The 19,450-nt window shown below is 44.7% G+C and overlaps 1 protein-coding gene across 1 annotated transcript in view; it reads left to right on the top strand.

Moving 5' to 3' along the window:
- Positions 1 to 72: 72 nt before the first annotated feature.
- Positions 73 to 19,450, top strand: part of LOC142852980 (uncharacterized) — a 37,224-nt gene continuing 17,846 nt past the window's right edge. Inside the window, exons 1-4 of the mRNA XM_075977973.1 lie at positions 73 to 222; positions 7,075 to 7,201; positions 7,628 to 7,723; positions 9,544 to 10,882. Coding sequence (XP_075834088.1) covers positions 220 to 222; positions 7,075 to 7,201; positions 7,628 to 7,723; positions 9,544 to 10,882 — 1,565 coding nt within the window. The 5' untranslated portion in view covers positions 73 to 219. The remainder of the gene's footprint in view (positions 223 to 7,074; positions 7,202 to 7,627; positions 7,724 to 9,543; positions 10,883 to 19,450) is intronic.

Genomic DNA, 19,450 nt, shown 5'->3' on the forward strand with positions numbered 1-19,450 from the left:
ATCAGGGGTATCTGCTTGAGAGAAGGGCAGCTTGGTGGGCTTTGTGTGGGTGTCACCAATGTGGCTGGTGTCTGTCTCCTCCCTGGAGCCCAGGGGCTCAGCGCTGGGAGAGTCACTCTGAGGAGGTTGGGTCACCCGGAACCCGGAGATCCGGGAACCTTGACACCCGGACAGGCCGGACCGCGACACAGCGGAAACGAGCCGTTCCGGAATCCCGACATGGTGAGTGGGCCCGGCCTCCGAGTGGCGAGGGTTGCGCTGCATCTGCGGTCCCGCTCCCGATCTGTTCCTGTTGTGATGGCTCTCTCGGTTCCCCAGCGAAGGGGACGGGACTGGTGGTCCGCTGCTCCTCGGTGTCCTTTGCACCCCGGCTATGTGGCGATGGCGGGGTCTTGGGGACGACCCGGCTCCCGATGTGTGTGGGTCCTGCCTGAGAGGAGCTCTGGACTGGAGGTCAAACCCCTTCCACCCCAGGTCCTGAGTTTCCGAATGCGTGGTCATTATCCATGCAGGACCTGCCTACGCAGCCTGCGGGGGCGGTAAAATTCTTATTACATTTTAAAAAAAATTATATGTGTGAGGCTGTGTGATGTAAATGCAGGTGCCCCAAGGCCAGAAGAGGAATCAGATCCGCTGGAGCTGGAGATGGGAGTGCGGTGAACTGGGGTCCTCTTGGGGGTAGTAAATCCTTAAGATTCCTTTCCCACCTGCAACTCGCAACTGTCTGGCGTCTATTTCAAACAGACCCGTGTTTTATATACTAGTTGTCATTTTTTTGGGGGGCGGGGTTCAAGACAGCCCTGGCTGTCCTGGCACTCACTCTGTAGACCAGGCTGGCCTCGAACTCAGAGATTCACCTGCTTTTGCCTCCGCTGTGATTAAAGACGTGCACCACCACACCCGGCTCTAGTTGGCATTTTAAAAAGATACCTAGTGTTGAGTTGGAACCTCCAGCTCGCTGGTATATGACCCAGAAAGCCCCATTCCTGTCTCTCGCCAAACCCCGCCATCTCAGAGAATTTCCAAGAAAGAAAAGGCGTCAAAAAACCCCGTTCCACATTCTTGGTGACTATTGCAACTTCCTACCCTGTTGACTCCGGCAGCCCAAGTTCCCACCTAAGCATTCAACTTGATGTTCTGTTGGAACCTCGGGCTCACTTCTGCACGGTCTCCAGTCTAAGAAGCCCCATTCCTGTCTCTCCAAAACCTGCCCACTCGGAGAATCCCCAAACACCTAGGATTGTGATTGCTGGACCATGTGGTCAATCAGTTTTTATTTAAGAACCGTCACACCCTTTTTAAAAAGAAAATCGCTATACAAGATTTATGACCCTACCAACAAAGTACAAGAGTTTTCTCTTACTCCATGTCATGTCCTTTCAAACACGACAGAAGATCTCTTTATGCACACCAAGCTAACCTCGAATCATTTTGCAGTTTTTTGACAATAGCCTTTCTAACATCCCTGACAGCAGCGGATCTGTTATTTGCTATATTAAATCCCTGCTCTATGTTAATATCTAGAGTGTAGCCTGGAGAGATGGCTTAGCAGTTAAGAGCATGGGCTGCTCTTCGAAAGGTCCTGAGTTCAATTCCCACCACCCACTTGGTTCGCAACTGTCTATAGCTGTTGTCCCATGGGATACGATGCCCTCTTTGGTATGCAGATGAACATGCAGACAAAACATCCATATACATAAAACAGATACATCTTTTAAAAACATATATCCAGAGTGTCCTGTAGCCCCTACCAGAGCAAGCAGCAAATTTCTTCCAAGGATGTATAGGATTCTGTGATGTTTTTGTTTCTTTAAATCCCGTTTCTGGACTACTGGTAGCTATAGGCCTTGCATGGACTTATTCTCCTATTCAAAATGTCCTTTGGCTTGTTGTCTAAGGAGATTTGTATGTCCTGTCTTCTTTGCTTTAAGAGCTCGAAGATACAGAATGTAGTTCCTTGAACACAAGAAGATGAAGTCTGAACATTCAGTGTGTGGACAAACTTCTTATAGGACCTGAGAGCCCGAAAGCTGGACAGGGGAGATAGATAGGTTAAGAAGTGCCGAGCTCCAAGCCAGCTTGGTAGAAACGCTATTCTCCTCTTCCTGATGCACACTCGCTGGAAACCCAAAAAGAGCAGAACAGTTGGCAATAGTGGGGAGAATGTGTGCTGAGAGAAACTGGGAACTTGCGTTTTAAGGCCTTCTTTACCCTGGTCCCATTTGCTGCAGCCGGGGAGTGTGTAAGGCACCACTGTTGCTGTCCTGTGTGCTTAGCCTCTCCTTTCCCAGGTCTAGGTGAACTGATGAAATTCTCTTGAATGGATTTGTAGACAGAGTACATGTGTGTGTGTGTGTCAATTCATAGGGGTTCATCAGCCGCCTGCGTTTATTATATCATCTTGCCCTCTTAACTTATGATAAAGGAGTAAGTCACAAGACAATCCCACACCAGTCTGGAATTATGATAATAAACTTTGCTGGGAGAGGGGACGTCGTCCTCTAGAATTATTCATGAATGGTAATCACAGCATACAGAGGGGAATACCACATTATCCTCCTATTTATTCTCTCTGCCTGCCAGCCTCGCCTAGCTCTCTACTGGCTGGCTATTGGCCATTTAGCTTTTTATTAGACCAATAAGGTGTCTTAGGCAAGCAAGATGAAACAGCAACACATCTTTACATAATTAAACAAATGCAACACAAATGTACCACATCTTTACATCGTTAAACAAATGCAGGATAAGCAAACACCCCATTTACACAGTTAAAGTAATATTCCACAGCATACGCAAATGTAATACGTCTTTTTTGTTTGTTTGTTTGAGACAGGGTTTCTGTGTAGCTTTGGAGCCTGTTCTGAAATGCACTTTATAGAACAAGCTGACCTTGAACTCACAGAGATCCAACTGCTTCTGCCTCCTGAGTGCTGGGATTGAAGGCGTGTGCCACCACTGCCTGGCCAAATGAAACATCTTTATGTAGTTAAATAATCCACAACAAACAAACCCACATTAGCCTACTGGAGAACGAGACACCATGGAGAGGAGAATCAAAGTGCTCCTGTTCATACCAGATCCTCATCACCTAATCACAAACCAGAAGGATGCTGAGCATCGAAGAATATGAGCTAATAAGTTTTGGGGTGATTTGGGGTCCCGTGTGTCTTAGTTACTTTTCAATTGATGTGACAAAACACGATGACCAAAGTTACTTATAAAAGTGTTTAACTTGGGACTCACAGTTCCAGAGGGTGAGAGTCCATGACCATTATGGTGGGAGCATGGCAGCAGGCAGGTGGCTACGGTGCTGGAGCAGTAGCCCAGAGCTCACATCTTGATCCGCAAGCACAAGTCAGAGAGACAATAGCTCTGAATGGTGTGGACTGTTGAAACCTTAAGGTCCGCCCCCACTGACACACCTTCTCACCAAGGCCACACCTCTTAATCCTTCCCAAACAGCTCCACCAAGTGGGGACCAAGTATTCAAAAATATGAGCCCATGGGAGCCACTATTCAAACTACTACACCATACTTATGTCCCCATTATTGAAGGCTAGTAGAATTCTGTGACATGTTGAATGCAAGCTATCTGGCAACCAGTACTGCCTTATAGTTTCTGATTCCAGTGTCCTCAGATGTAAAGTTCTATTTACAATGTGAGCTATATAAATGCATACATGCAGTTGATGCTTGAACTTGGATACCACAAGAGAAAAGGAACTCCAGTCTGACCATTGGACCCACAACCAAGATGCAAAATAAGTTTCATTTAACCCGGAGTCCAGTGCTATGCACAACACAGAACACATGCGGTTGCCTCTTCCTGGAGTTCCTTATTTGGTGACTGACCTCTGAATAGGGATTGGCCTGCACCCAACAGCAGCAGCTGGGAAATTGTAGTCTAGCTTTAGATGCTTTGTGGCAGCAGTCTTAGGGCATTGTCTGTCCTGTACCTGACGAGACATGTTAGGGAAAGGCATTTCCTCACCTCTGGCATGAAAAGGAGGCATACAGGCCCTTCACTTCCCTGAGTTAGGAGGACCCATGACTTTAAAGCTGGGTCTCCAGGCTTAAAGTAGAGTTTGGAAGATATCCGGTTTCCCTGCCCAGCATAACTTCTTACATGGGGAAAACATACACTGCAGATTGTGGGGGCAGAGTGCCCACCACAGCTCTCCACAATACTGATAACCAAATATTGCTATGGATTATGATCATTGTTAAATAAAAACTGATTGGCTGATAGCTGGGCAGGAAGAGATTGAGTGTGAGAGCCAGAGAAAACTAAACGTTGATAAAACTTGTGGGTTAATTCAAGTGTAAGAGTTAGCTAGTAACAAGCCTGAGCTATCAGCCAAGCATTTATAAGTAATAGAGGCCTCTGTGTGGTAATTTGGGAAGTGGCTGCGAGGTATTTGGAAGTTGCTGGGGACAGAAAGGTCTGTTTGCAGTCTCCTTAATGGCTCATCTGTTCATATCAAGCCCAACCCTTTCCATCTTTGCTGTTTAATCAGTCACGTCTGCCACAAACTACTCAGGCTTTCAGATCATCTAGAAACTCAGCAGCATGGCATATGACTTTCTGTTCATTTTCCCCCTAGGAACCTTAGCCTGATACAGAGCATTACATTTGCTCCTGGGTGGCCTGGGTAGTCTATTTAGTCTGCTGCACCTTTCCCCATCCCCGCCATGTCCCTTGTACTTGGCAGGCTGAATTTATCTGCTTGTCAGACTCAGAGCAGTCAGAGCTCTCCCTCTTCATACAGATCACATTCTACTATGGAGCTCAGCAAAACCCCTGAAACAGCATACCACCCGAGGTCCCAAACAAACAAACAAACAAAAAATACCCCCCAAACAACTACACAGCAGTACTCAGACTGCCCCCAACCCCGTTCCTATGTCCCACAGTCTCACTATTGAGGCTGGGAGGGACACATTTATTTCTTTCAAAAAAATTTCCCAGGTGGGCTGGAGAGATGGCTTAGCATTTAGGAGCATTTCTGTTCTTTCTGATGACTCAGGTTCAGTCCCTCACACCCTCCTGCAGCTCTAGTTCCAGGAGATCCAATGCCCTCTTCTGGCCTCTGTGGGCACTAGCTACACATGTGGTGCCAGTACACATATGGAGGCAAACACACACACACACACACACACACACACACACTACAACCTTTTTCTTTTTTTAGACAAGGTTTCTCTGTAGCTTTGGAGCCTGTCCTGGAACTAGCCATTGTAGACCAGGCTGGCCTTGAACTCACAGAGATCCACCTGCCTCTGCCTCACCAGTGCTGGGCTTAAAGACGTGTGCCACCCCTCCCAAAGAATATAATCTTAAAGTCTATCCCAATTTAAGTGGTTCAGGTCCCACGTATTCCCTTGTTATTAAGGCTCTGTTGGCGTGCTAACCATAGCCTCCCCCTTCTTAAAGACTGACCCGAGAAACATCTCCATCTCTTTCTTTCCTTTTTCACTTTTATTGATTCTTTGTGGATTTCACATTTTGCATCCCAGTCCCACTTATCTCCCTGCCCCTCCCATTTTCCCTCTGCCCTTGCAATCTTCCCCCTGCCCCTGCAAACTAAACCAAGTTTAAAAGGAGAACCAAAAACCAAACTAACAAACCAACCAAATGAACAAATAAAAAAACAACAGAAAAGAAGAATCTTATCGTGGGAGCTGCAGTGTGGCTGTTGAGACTCACAGCTTACCCTTCAGTGCGTTCATCTTCGCTTGCTATCTTCTCTTTTTGGTCACTCCTCCTCCTGTGCATGATCTGACTCCTTCCCTGGGCCCCGTGGGTTTGGATCTTAGGAAGGGCCTTTAGCACAGGTCTAACTTCTATTTTCCTTTCCTTGCATCTCGAAGAAACTGCAAGTTAATGCCTCCCTCTCTTCATTCCTATTCTCAACTTCCTTTGTGAAATTGGACGCCCATGCAGCAGACAGCATCCCCTGGTCGATTTCTCCCCTTATTGTAACCCCTCTTGTACACTGGCAAATTCTTCTTGAGAAGATAGTTGAGCCTCAGTTGCATTTATTCTTGGCCGCAACAAAGGCCACAGAGCTGAAAGACTACAGGCTGCTCCCATCCCATGCATACTGCTCTCAGAGACTGCAATATATTTTCTTTCTTCCTTCCTTCCTTTCTTCCTTCCTTTCTTTCTTCCTTTCTTCCTTCCTTCTTTCCTTCCTCCTTCCCTCTCTCCTTCCCTTCCTCCCTCCCTCTCTCCCTCCCTCCTTCCCTCCCTCTTTTTCTCTTTCTTTCTTTTTCTGAGATAGGGCTTCTCTATGTATGTAGCCTTGGCTACTTGGAACTCAATCTGTAGACCAGATTGGCCTCAAAATCACAGAGATCCATCTGCCACTGCCTCCCGAGTGCTGGGATTAAAGGTGTTTGCCACCATGTCTGGCTTGCAATGTATTCCTTATCTACCATTTTGGAGCATCCTTATACTCATATGGCAGACCTAATGCATCATGACACCATGCCACCCCTTGTCACATACAGTTAGATGGCTACTCTGGGATTCCCAATCAAGAACACTACACTCCTCAAGGAGATGACTGGCCTGTGGTTGGATATCCTATTCCTCATCACAGGGAACATGCAACCATTATGACAGTAAGGAGGTACACCATCCCCTACCATGTGAAGAAAGGTGGTCACACTGAGGTGGCTTCCATGGATGACCCACTCACAGATCTGCTCCAATTTCACGTCTTGTCATCCATCACAGGGACACTCAACTACTCTTTCCAAACTCGCCTGTGGTATTGTGTGTTGTTCTGTGTATTGTGGCAGTGTAAATAAATGCTTATTTATTACATCAGGGTACCAATCACAGACCAAGGAAGAGATTCCCTGATTCACTAATGTTTAGTTTAGCGAGACAGTGAGATTGTTGAGGTTGCTCATCAGAGTGTGGATGAGCATCACATCAGGAGTAAGGATAACCAGATGCGGCTGCATCTCTAAAAGCTCACCACAGCATGAGTGATGACACCAAACGCTGTATCCCTGCAGCCCGGGATTACACGGTCATTGTTCTGTCCATTTATTTTATTTTAGGAGCGGCTCTCATTCGAGGATGTGTCCATTGACTTCTCTCCAGAGGAGCGGGAATGCCTAGACCCTGCTCGGTGGAATTTGTATAGGGGTGTGATGTTGGAGAATTACAGGAACCTTGTCTCCCTGGGTGAGGATCTCTTCCCTACAGAATTCTCAAATCCCTTCCTTTGTAGAATATCTCTCAGGAACTTACTTACCCTTCTCACAAAGTCATGGATGAGATCCTTTCAGATTGTATTTCCTTTTAATATCTCCTTTCTTCATGGAGTATGTTTCTTTACTCTAGATTGCTGGTAATTTTAGCAGTTTGATGGCCTGTAGTTATCATGAACTGCATCTTAAAGTCCAAATGTTCCCTTTGATTTACTCATATGTGCAAGCAAAGCCTTATCTCCAAAGTGAAATTCTCCGTGTGTATTATACTGTGCCTGGTAGGAGACAACTGGGGACATAATTTCCTAGTCTCCTATTGTGTCGTCCCCCTCCACGCCCCCAGCACAGTGTGAACTGGGGAGATTCCAAGCAAGCATCATTTCTGTTTTCCAATGAACAGGTCTTGCTGTGTGTAAACCTTACCTGGTCACATTTCTGGAGCAGAGCAAGGAGCCTTTGAATGTAAAGAGACAAGAGTCAGGAACCATATGTCCAGGTAGGTAGGCGTGAAAGAATTCGAGGATGCAGGTGAGTGGTCCAAAGATCCAGAAGAAGAGATGCTTGGAGATAGAGACTGGAAAGCCTGAGTCGGTGGAGATGATTTCTCGAGGGACTACACTTGTTTCTTTTACTAACGGAGAAAACCAGCTGCCCTGTGTTCATCACACTGCTCAGGCTTCTGCATCTCCTTCTCTAGGGACCTCCCAGCCCATCGCCAGTGACCGCAGAGTCCTTTTGAAGGTCTGCATAATCCACCCTCCCGATTTTTCTTTTCTTTCTTTGTGGGCCTCAGAAAATTATGCACATGTCTGAAGACCTCTGTGTTAAGCCATACAAATGAAATATTAACCCCAAAAAGAAGTTTTTCAGGCCGGAGAGATGGCTCAGAAAGAAGTTGACAGCACTTGCTATCCTTCCGTATAACCTGAGTTTGATTTCCAGCACCCTCGTCAGGCAGCTCAGAACCACCCACCAAAGGGTGGTTCTCCGTCTTCTGGCCCCTATGAATGCACTCACACACGTGGCGTACCTTCACACAGACATGCACATAATGTGAATTAAAAAGTTTGCTTAATGTCGTTCATGTAGCTATTCATTGCAGTTGCTTTACCAGAGCTTTTTATGTGAGATTTTAGTGCTTTTTTAAAAAAACTGTCAATATTAGTCATTTAAAATGCACATTCTTCATGGGTGTATTGCCAAAATTGAAAATCGTGCTTATCTGGGAGGCATTTTTCATGGTACATTGTTGCTTATTAAGAATTTTATGAAGTAGTTCTTTTTCTTGTTTTTCAATCCCATGGTCTGTGTTCTATTTTATTTTAGAGTAGGTTCTTTCACACCAGCTGATAATAATTTTAGTTTTTAACCTGTATATTGCTGTTGGCTAGCAGTTTCTAATACTGTGTACATTGGGATAACATAAGTTAATAATAACTGAAATTAAAAAGTCTATTGTTACTACAGTTTCAATAAGGTTGTATATACCTGAGAGAGAGAGAGAGAGAGAGAGAGAGAGAGAGAGAGAGAGAGAGAGAGAGAGGAGAGAGTCTGAGCACTGGGCTCTAGATCTCAGCTGCCATATAGTCGGGCACCTTCCTATATGCCTCAGTAATTGCAACATTAGGAGCGGTAGAGATGGGAGAGTCTCTGAGTCTTGCTGGATGCTGGATGACAGCTTAGACACAAGCCATAAGCTCGTTTGGGAGAGACTCTGTCTCAAAACAAAAAGGCAGAGAGTGCTAGGGAAGGACTCCCATGCCTTTCTCTGGCCTTTCGGCTCACGCATTCATCACACACACACACACACACACACACACACACACACACACACACACACACACACTGAGACATTTCTAACTGGCTGATTTTATTCTTTTGAAAGAGTCATTATTCTGTCATTAGCAAACGAGTTTTCCTTATGCCAAAAGTACAAATTTAATAAATACATGAATTTACCCCCCCTTTAAAAGTGGGGTTGCACTCTGTAGACTAGGCTGCCCTGGAATTTTCTATGTACTTTAAGCTAACCTCGAACTCATGACAATCCTCTTGCCTCAGAATTTCAAGTGCCAGTATTATTGGTGTGAGCCACATACTCAGTTCAACACTCCATTTTCCCTAACCCAAATGCTGATAAGGACATTGTGAAAACACAGTGCATGTCCAATGACAATAGGCCAGTCATCAAGGAGGGTCCTATCCTGGGTAATTATAAATGTGTTCATATTGGAGAGAAAAACTTGTTAGTCCAAGAATTCTACAGCTGGAATCATGGTTCAAATCCTAGTAAAGACCACTGTACTCTTTTCCCAGAGGACCTCTGCAGATATAACCAGTCTGGGGAAGACTTTGCTCAGCACTCAGAACTCGCTACCCATCCACGTCCACCTGTTCAAGAGAAGTCTCAGAGTCGCAAAGAAGGTGGCAAAGCTTTTACTTATAACGCAACTTCTATTAGAAAATGGAGGGCTCCAAAAAGAGAGAAGCTTTACCAATGTGAAGAATGTGGCAAAACCTTTAATAATAGTTCAAACCTCACCCGACACCAGATAATCCACACAGGAGAGAAACCCTACCCTTGCCAAGAGTGTGGCAAAGCCTTCAATAATGTTTCAACCCTGACACGGCACCAGATGATCCACGCTGCTGAGAAACCCTACAAGTGTACAGTGTGTGACAAGGCCTTTCACTTCTCCTCGTACCTTCATCAACACCAGAGGATCCACTCGGGAGAAAAACCCTATAAATGTCAAGAATGTGGCAAAGGGTTTTATTATCACTCGACCCTGACTCGACACCAGATAATCCATACAGGTGAGAAACCCTATGAATGCCAAGAGTGTGACAAAGCCTTCAACAATAGGTCAACCCTGACTCGGCATCAGGCGATTCACGCGGGAGGGAAGCCTTACACGTGTAACGTGTGCGAGAAAGCCTTTCACAGCGCTGCCCACTTTCACCGACACCAGAAAATCCACTCGAGGGTGACGGCATATCGATGTGAAGAGTGTGGCAAATCCTTTAGCTATTCTTCACGCCTTCATCGGCATCTGAGAATCCACGCCCGCGAGAAGCTCTATGTGTGTAAAGAGTGTGGAGAGGCCTTTAGCCGCTCTTCGCACCTTAACCAACACCAGAATATTCATTTTGCAGAGAAACCGTACCGGTGTAAGAAATGTGGCAGGGCCTTCGCCTGTTCTTCACAGCTATATAGGCACCGGGCAAGCCACAGCGCCGAGAAGCCCTACACCTGCCAGGAATGTGGCAAAGGCTATCACCGTCCCTCGTCCTTTGATCTGCACCAGAGACTGCATACCGGAGCTAGCCTCTACAGATGTGCGGAGTGTGGCAAGGTCTGTCGCTGCGCTTCACACCTTACCCAGCACCGGAGGGTTCACACCGGGGAGAAACCCTACAGCTGCCAAGAATGCGGCAAAGCTTTTAACTGTTCCTCACACCTTCACCGGCACCAGGTAACTCACACGAGAGAGAAACCCTTCCAGTGTAGAGAGTGCGACAAGGCTTTTAAGGACAGCGCAACACTTTGTCGACACGAGAGGATTCATACCGGAGAAAAACCCTATCAATGCAAAGAATGCGGGAAAGCCTTTAATAACTGTTCGAATTTCATGCGCCATCAAAGGACTCATAAGTGAGGGAAGCAAGACAGAGTAAAGAATGTGATAAATGGAACTGGAGAGATGGCTCAGAGCCTGCACTGCTTTTGTGGAGACTGAGTCTGGTAGCCAGCACCCCTATCGGGTGGCTTAGAACCTCTTAAAACTCCTGGGATCCAAGCCCAGCTTTGGCCTTCAAGGGCTCCTGCACTCATATGCACGTGCTCCACACAGGCAAACACACATCTACATGTAATTTAAGAAAGAGTGCGGCAAAAAAATGTTTAAGTAATCAAACGCCAATTTCTAGTGGAATGAAACTTATAGACCGTACTGACCTAATTCCATCATTTTATGTAAAAAAATTCTTACTAGATATAACCTTCATACATGAATTATTGATTTATTTTCATTTGTTTGGATGCTTTGCCTGCATGCCCACCACATGCACACAGTGTCTTTGGAGAGCAGAGAAGGGCACTGGATCCTGGAGTTACCGACAGCTGTGAGCTGCCGTGTGGGGACTGGGAGCTGCACCCCGGTCCTCTGCAAGAGCAGCTACGCACTGCCGAGCCATCTGTGCAGTTCCAGAAAAATCTATACACGCAATGACTCAGAAAAGACCACTGTCCAGTATTCGATACCTCACAAGGGCCAGCTATTCATTTTGGAAATCCTTTTTACAAAATAAACAGATTATGCGAGCTTTCACCCATGTTTCAGCTTTTAATTTACTTACAGGAATTAGTGTAAGATAGAAATCCTACAAATAACGTGAACTTTGGCAGAAAGTTGCTGACATCTTTCTTGTGCTTGGAAGAAGCAGCTCACAGATACCAGAGTCATCAGGCAATTCGTCTGTGCGTGGAAGTAACTGCTACCATTTCCATTTAGTGAATAGCCCCAGACTGCTCAGAACTGTGCAAGGCCCAGCTCTCAGGTCCTTCCAACAGACACGCCAAGCCGCTTCCTGGGAATTATTGATGTATTCTCTGTAGATCATATAGTGGGCTTTGGAATGTTGTATACACTGTATCGTGAAATTCGTTTTGGTAAAAAGATAAAGAACATTAATATTTTATCATTGGCATATATTGAATGACTTCTCTTTCTGTCACAGACATTGAACCACTGTGCTCAAGAATACAGGCGGCAGATCCTACTTCACAGGGCATTAAGAAACCTATTGAATATTTTGAAGTATATTGAATGACTCATAGACCAAATGGAACTCCCAGTTACATCATGTATTAAAGAATTTGGAGGAGACCGTTCTCCTATGAATAACTTTTATCCATTCCTTTTAATAATTATCCAGAAATTATGAGGGTTGTAGGAGTATAATAATGTATCATAATATTCTGAATCTTGAATTGTAAGTTATAAGATTTTATCAGACCCACTCCATTTCCCCTTTTTTGGACCCAAAGCACACATAAATATTTGCTATTCATTTTTACAGATTCAGGTGTCCAACTCTTATGATCTAATGGTAAATTTTAGGAGAATGGTAGATGGGTCTGTTTGAATAATGATTGGGAAGAGAATTATAGAATTCTATGTAGAATATTTGTAAATTTTAAAGGAGTTGATAAATTATCGCTACCTAGAATCCTCACATATTCTGAGGGGAGATTTTCACTTTGTTTTCACTGAATATATTTCTTCAAAATGTCATAGTTCTTGGTTTAGAATTTCCTGGTATTAATTCATCTTGATTTACCTGTTACTCATGGAAGACATAATGTATGATTTGCCTCATGAAGTTTATGATTCTGCTCATCTAACCCTTACCATATTTTAAGAAGGCGTAATTAAATTTTATATTAGGAACTAATCCTAAGATGCTCTCCCGTAGTGTGAACATACATAGAGACATTGTGGCAGAATGTTTTGTCTAGGCAAAGATGTGTTGTGTTTGTTTATGCTGTGGAATATTAATTTAGCTGTGTGAAGGTGCGCTGCGTTTGTCTATGCTGTATTTCTGTAATCATGTACAGATGTGTTGCTGCTGTGCCTTGCCTATGGAAGGCACCTGATTGATCTAATACAAAGCTGAGTGGCCAAGAGAGAATAAATAGGAGGAGAAATCTAGACTTGAGAGAAGAAGAAGAGAGGAGAGAATGAGGAGGAAAGAGAGGGAAATGCCCAGGGCCAGCTAGGCAGCTACCAGACAGACAGACTAGGACATACAGAAAGAAAGATAGAAAGCCCCAATGTAAATGTAGATGAAGAGAAACAGGTTAATTTAAGTTTAAGAAAAAAGGCTAACCAGCAATGAGCATAAGCTAGGCTGAGTGTTCATAGCTACTAAGTCTCTGTGTCATGATTTGGGGGCTGGTTGGTAGCTTAAAAGAAAGCTTGATATATAGAGATATTTTAAATTAGTATATTATATATTCCCTTTCCCCTTTTGTTCTTTTTCTATTTATTTATTTATTTATTTATTTATTTATTTATTTTGGAGTCAGGATCTTACTATGTAGTTCTTGCTGACCGGGAACTTGGTCTGTTGTCCGAGCTGGCCCCAAGCTCACAGACGCCCGCCTATCTCTGCCTTCCTGGTGCTGGGATTGATGGCAGGCATTCCCACAGCAAGTGTCATTTTTTCCTACACAGTAAGATAAATAATTCTTCCTTTCAGTTGTATAAGTGACATGAAATTCAGCAAATTCGCCGATCCAGTTTCCTCAGACGACAGCTAGTGAGACATAGTACATACAGGGTTCTGACGTTTGTGGGACGCAATCAAGCACACAGAGCAGATAGAATGTAATAGATGCTCCACCAGCAGGACACAGCAGTCTCTACCAGAAGGAGTTTGTTGCCGGGTGTAATGCTTTAATACCTGAATCCTAGATTTGGGAAGCTGAGGCGGGACAGCCATTGCAAGGCCAGCTTGGGCAGGGTCAAGTATGCCCTGCACTGTAGAGTAAGACTACCTTGGAAACAAAACAGGCTGTATGTTCACTTTCATGGAACTGCTAAAAGTGAAGGTATGTTCAAGTGGAGTGAGCGGGCCTGGGGAAGGCTTCAGTGTGGACACGCCAAAGGTTTTATTGGGGGGGGGGAGAGGGCTGGAGAGATGGCACAGAAGTTAAGAGCATGAATGCTTTTCCAGAGGACCTGGGTTCAATTCTCAGCACCCACATGGCAGCTCACAACTGTCTGTGACTTCAGTTCTTGGGGGATCTAGCACCCTCATACAGACATATATGAAGGCAAAAACCAATGGTTGTAAAAATAATAAATAAATCTTTTTTATAAAAAATAGTTTTTGGGGAGTTATTTTGTTCACCTTCTTGTCTCCTAGACACTTAGTTTCATCTCGAGCGACATCTGCACAGTGTAATTCTCTGTCATGGTTTGTGTAATGGCTTTCACTTTTCCTTTAGTCTTCTGTTTCCATATAGTATAGGAGCTTTCAGTCCTGATATATGGTTATGAATTTTTATGGTACAGTTGTATTTCAGGGTTCTGGGTGTTCTGCGTTTAAGATATTTGTAATAGACCCATAATAATAGTTATATATGAAATATGGTTTGAATTTTTAAAGTATGTATAAACCTTGTAATCAAATGTATAATTACCATACTTTTTACCTAAACCTTTCTGTAAATGGAGACTGCTTGTTCATTTCACAGCAACCCAGACACAAAAACTATATTAATTATAACACTGCTTGGCCAATGATTCAGGCATATTTCTAGCTAGCTCTTACATCTTGAATTAACCCATTTCTATTATTTTTTTATTTTAACATGAGGCTGGGTGTAGTAATATGGGCGGCGGTGGGGCTGCGTTCCCAACACCCCAGCCGCCTGCCCGGCTAGCTTTACCCAAAATAATTACACAGACACTGTGTTCATTTAATCACTGCTTGGCTCATTTCTACCTGGCCTCTTCTAGGCTAACTCTCGCACCTGGACTAGCCCATTTCTTACCATCTGTGTAGCACCGGTCTTACCGGGAAGATTCTAGCCTAAGTCCATCCTGGGTCGGAGCTTCATAACGTGTGTCTGCCCGGGAGCGAGGCATGGTGTCTCTCTGAAGCGTCTGCTCTGGAGAGGAGAGCTGCGGAGTCTGAGCTCACTTCCTCTTCCTCCCGGCATTCTGTTCTGTTTACTCCACCTACCTATGTCCTAACCAATAACATGGGCCAAGGCAGTTCCTTTATTAGCCAATGACCTTCCTCCATCAGCTGGGGGTTTGTTACCTCTTGCTTCTTGGGCAGCTCCATGACATCTCCCTGACTCTACCTTCTTTCTCTCCACATCTCTTCCAGCCTGGCTATATTCTGCCCTGCAATAGGCTAAAGCAGCAATATTCATTAACCAAGAAAAGCAACAAATACACACACACACACACACACACACACACACACACACACACATATGATATCCCATATTGCCTTTCTCATCCTAAGACTAATCAGAATTTCTTTTAGTTGCTTTGTGAAGGTAGCACATTAGCCTGCGCCATGTTAGCATTTAAGACAGAGGTTCTCAGCCCATGGGTTGTGACCCTTTTGGGGGACTGCATATCAGATATTTGCATTATGATTCATAACAGTAGCAAAATAGCATTTATAATTGGGGGTCACCACAATATGAGGAACTGTATTAAAGGGTTGCAGCATTAGGAATGCTGAGAACCACTTATGTAAGAGAACAGGAAAAAGTACTTTTCCTATCTAAGTGTAACTTTCAAGCACTCCAACATCCCTTCTCTTCCACTTTTTACTGAGGACACAGCTGTTCTACTTTCTATTTCTTTTTTTTATTGAGAAAAGGAGGAAAAAAAACCAAGTTTCCACCTCCTCCCAGCCTCCCATTTCCCTCCCCCTCCTCCCACCCTTCTCCCCCTCCTCCTACCCTTCTCCCCCTCCCCCCACTCCTTTCCCCCTCCCTCTCCAGTCCAAAGAGCAGTCAGGGTTCCCTGCCCTGTGGTAAGTCCTAGGTCCTCCCTCCTCCGTCCATATCTAGGAAGGTGAACATCCAAACTGACTAGGCTCCCACAAAGCCAGCACATTACGTAGGATCAAAACCCCGTGCCATTGTCCTTGGCATCTCATCAGCCCTCATTGTTCGCCATGTTCAGAGAGTCCAGTTTTATCCCATGCTTTTTCAGTCACAGTCCAGCTGGCCTTGGTGAGCTCCCAATAGATCAGCTCCACTGTCTCAGTGGGTGGGTGCACCCCTCGTGGTCCCGACTTCTTTGCTCATGTTCTCCCTCCTTCTGCTCCTCATTGGGACCTTGGGAGCTCAGTCCAGTGCTCCAGTGTGGGTCTCTGTCTCTATCTCCATCCATCACCAGATGAAGGTTCTATGGTGGTATGCAAGATATTCGTCAGTATTGCTCTAGGATAGGGTCATTTCAGGTTCCCTATCCTCAGCTGCCCAAGGAACTAACTGGGGACCTCGTCTTGGGCACCTGGGAGCCCCTCTAGGGTCAAGTCTCTTGCCAACCCTAAAGTGGCTCCCTTAACTAAGAATTGTGGTTCCGTGCTCCCCTGTCCAACCTTCCTTTATCCCAATCCTCCTGTTTCCCCAAGTCCCCCTCCCCTTCCCTTCTAACTTTTCTCTCCCCATCTCCCCTTACCCCCATCCCACCCCACCCCCAAGATCCCAATTTTCTCCCCGGCAATTTTGTCTACTTCCCTTAGCCAAGAGGATAACTATATGTTTTTCCTTGGGTTCACCTTCTTACTTAGCTTCTTTAGGTTCACCTATTATAGAGTCCGTGACCCTTATTTATGGCTAGAAACCAATTATGAGTGCGTACATCCCATGTTCATCTACTTTCTATTTCTTGAAGAAGAATAATTCTTTTAAATGTGATGGGTAAGTTGACACATATATTTAACCCCAATACCCTGGAGGCAAAGACTGGAAGATCTCTATGAGATGGAGGATGGTGCGGTTCACATAACATTCCAAGCCAGGAAGGGTTTCTCTCTGGTGTGTGTGTGTGTGTGTGTGTGTGTGTGTGTGTGTGTGTAAATACAGAGTTTATTATTTTATAACATATGGTGCTTTCTCTATGTGTTATTCTTTGAGGTCATTCATGTTGCAAATCAAGGAATTTAAGTTTTAGTGAATAGTATTTGATTTTGTTCATCTAGTGTTTATCTTAGATGGAGACTGCTTGTTCATTTTCCTGGATGCCCAGACCCAAAATAACCACACAGAAACTATTAATTAAAACACTGCTTGTCCAATTACTTAAGCGTATTGCTAGCTAGCTCTTATATCTTAAATTAACCCATTTCTATTAATCTGTGTTTCGCCATGTGGCTATGGCCTACCTGTAAGGTACCATCTGGTGTCCAGCGTCTCTCTCCTGTGGCAGCTACATGGCTTCTACCTGACTCCACCTTCTTTCCTCCTCTATCTGCTTGGAATTCCTGCCTTGATCTAGTTTGCTAAGCCACTGGCCAAAATAGCTTTATTCATTAACCAATAAAAGAAACACATATACAGAAGGTCTTCCCACACCACTTTATGGTTCATTGTTGATGGATACTTTGTTTCCATATCTTAGCTACTGCAAATAGCACTGCAGTGATTGTAGGAGTGCACACATTTGTATTCAACATGATCTTTCACTCCCTTTCAGTCTATACCCGGTACTGTGCTTACTGGATGACAGTGGCATTCTTTTGCCTGTTGAAGACCATTTGTACTATTCTGCACAATGACTGTCCTAATTTACATCTCCATCAACATTGTATAAATGATCCCTTTTCTTCACTTCTTTATCAATACATGTTTGCAGTTTCTTTTTTGAGACAGGGTTTCTTTGTGCAGCCCTCGCTGACCTGGAACTCTTTTTCTAAACCAGACTGGCCTGGAACTCAGAGATCTGCTTGTCTCTGCCTCCCGAGTGCTGGAATTAAAGGCATGTGCCACCACTGCCTGGCTATATATTTGCATTTTTATATTAGCCATTTATTTCGCAGCCAGGTGATACTTTATTGTTATCTCCTCATAATTGGTGATGTTGACCATTTTTCATGTTTATTTTTGATATTAGGCCTTTATGAATTTGTGTTTATGTATTGCGTGTGTGTATATACAGTGTATTTGTTTTTCGAGACAGGGTTTCTCTGTGATTTTGGAGCCTGTCCTGGAACTAGCTCTTGTAGACCAGGCTGGTCTCGAACTCCCAGAGATCCGCCTGCCTCTGCCTCCCAAGTGCTGGGATTAAAGGTGTGCGCCACCACCGCCCGGCTTATTTGTGTGTTTCTATGGTGTGTGTGTGTGTGTGTGTGTGTGTGTGTAAACTCCTGTATGTGTATGTGGAATCCAAAGGTTGATTCTTTCTTCCTCTATTGATCTCCATCTGATGATTACCAATTGGTTAGATTAGTTGTACACTGAGTCCCCAACAGCCTTCTTTGCCACCTCTCAGCACTAGGTACAGAAGAATGTGTCAGAGACACTATGTCCTAGTCCTACACAATCCTACAGAAGCCATTCAGCTTCCTCCCAGAGTGTTGCTACTGCTGCAGGGCTACTATGTATCTTCCCACCTGCCAGGCTCCCCACAGACAGCTTTTGCTGCTTGGCCTTGCTCAAGCTGAGAGGGGAGCAGGGCTGTGCTCTATCCTGTCATGCATGCTGCTAGAGCTGGCTCTCTTGTTCTGACAGATGCTCAGATAACACCATAGTTCTTTTGTTATTGACTGCATCTAGAAAGGGTCCTGGGTTGAGTGAATATCCTCCACACCTAGTATGCTTTTTTTCCCCCTCCAGATGAACGATGTGCACCACACACTAAGGGAATAATGTTACCTCCAAAACAACAGCAGCAGCAACAACAATTAAGTTTTTTCCTCCAGTGAGGTCATTTAAATATATATATATATATATTTTGACCCGTGGCTCAGGAAATGAAATCTTTTATGAGTGCACTAGTACTCTGTCATTTCTTCCTTAGGAACTCTGGGAAACAGCCCTTTGAACTGAAATACTCCAGACACATACACCAGGGCTTCCTGGTGTTTGGACTGCAATCGTATACACTGGTTGCATAGGAGAGTGTGGGGGTTGGGGACAATCTGGCCATGGTCAAGGATGTGAGGACCAAGAATAAGCTCAGGGAACAGCACGATTGATCTGAAGGTACAGGTGTAAACTGAGTTTGATTCCCAGAACCTCTGCAAAAGTGTCAGGATGGAATCACCTGGAAGGTTGTCATCTAACCCACACACACATATCTTGGCATGGAGAGCCATGCACACACACTGTACACCTTCAATATACTAATAAAAACTATAAATTAAAAGTCAAACTCATAATGCACGTGAGGCATTTCTTGCAGTGCTAACCCACGTTTCCTCATGCGGCCTGACTTCAGCTTTAGTCCTGAAATCCAACATAGCCATCTTCACTATACCTGCCATTGTGCAGGCATCACCAGTGAAACGACCAGAAGCTCCTTGGCTCTGATTCAGGACTGAGACGTGGGACTGTAATGGCAATGCTGTGGTTAAAGTGCTTGGGTTTGGATGGATGAGGACCTGAGCTCAGACTTTCCAGATCCCAGGTCAAAGGTGTCTGGTTAGGTTTCTATTGATATCACAAAATCCCAAGACCAAA

The sequence above is a fragment of the Microtus pennsylvanicus genome, chromosome 1 (assembly GCF_037038515.1).
Source record: "Microtus pennsylvanicus isolate mMicPen1 chromosome 1, mMicPen1.hap1, whole genome shotgun sequence".
Lineage (NCBI taxonomy): Eukaryota > Metazoa > Chordata > Mammalia > Rodentia > Cricetidae > Microtus > Microtus pennsylvanicus.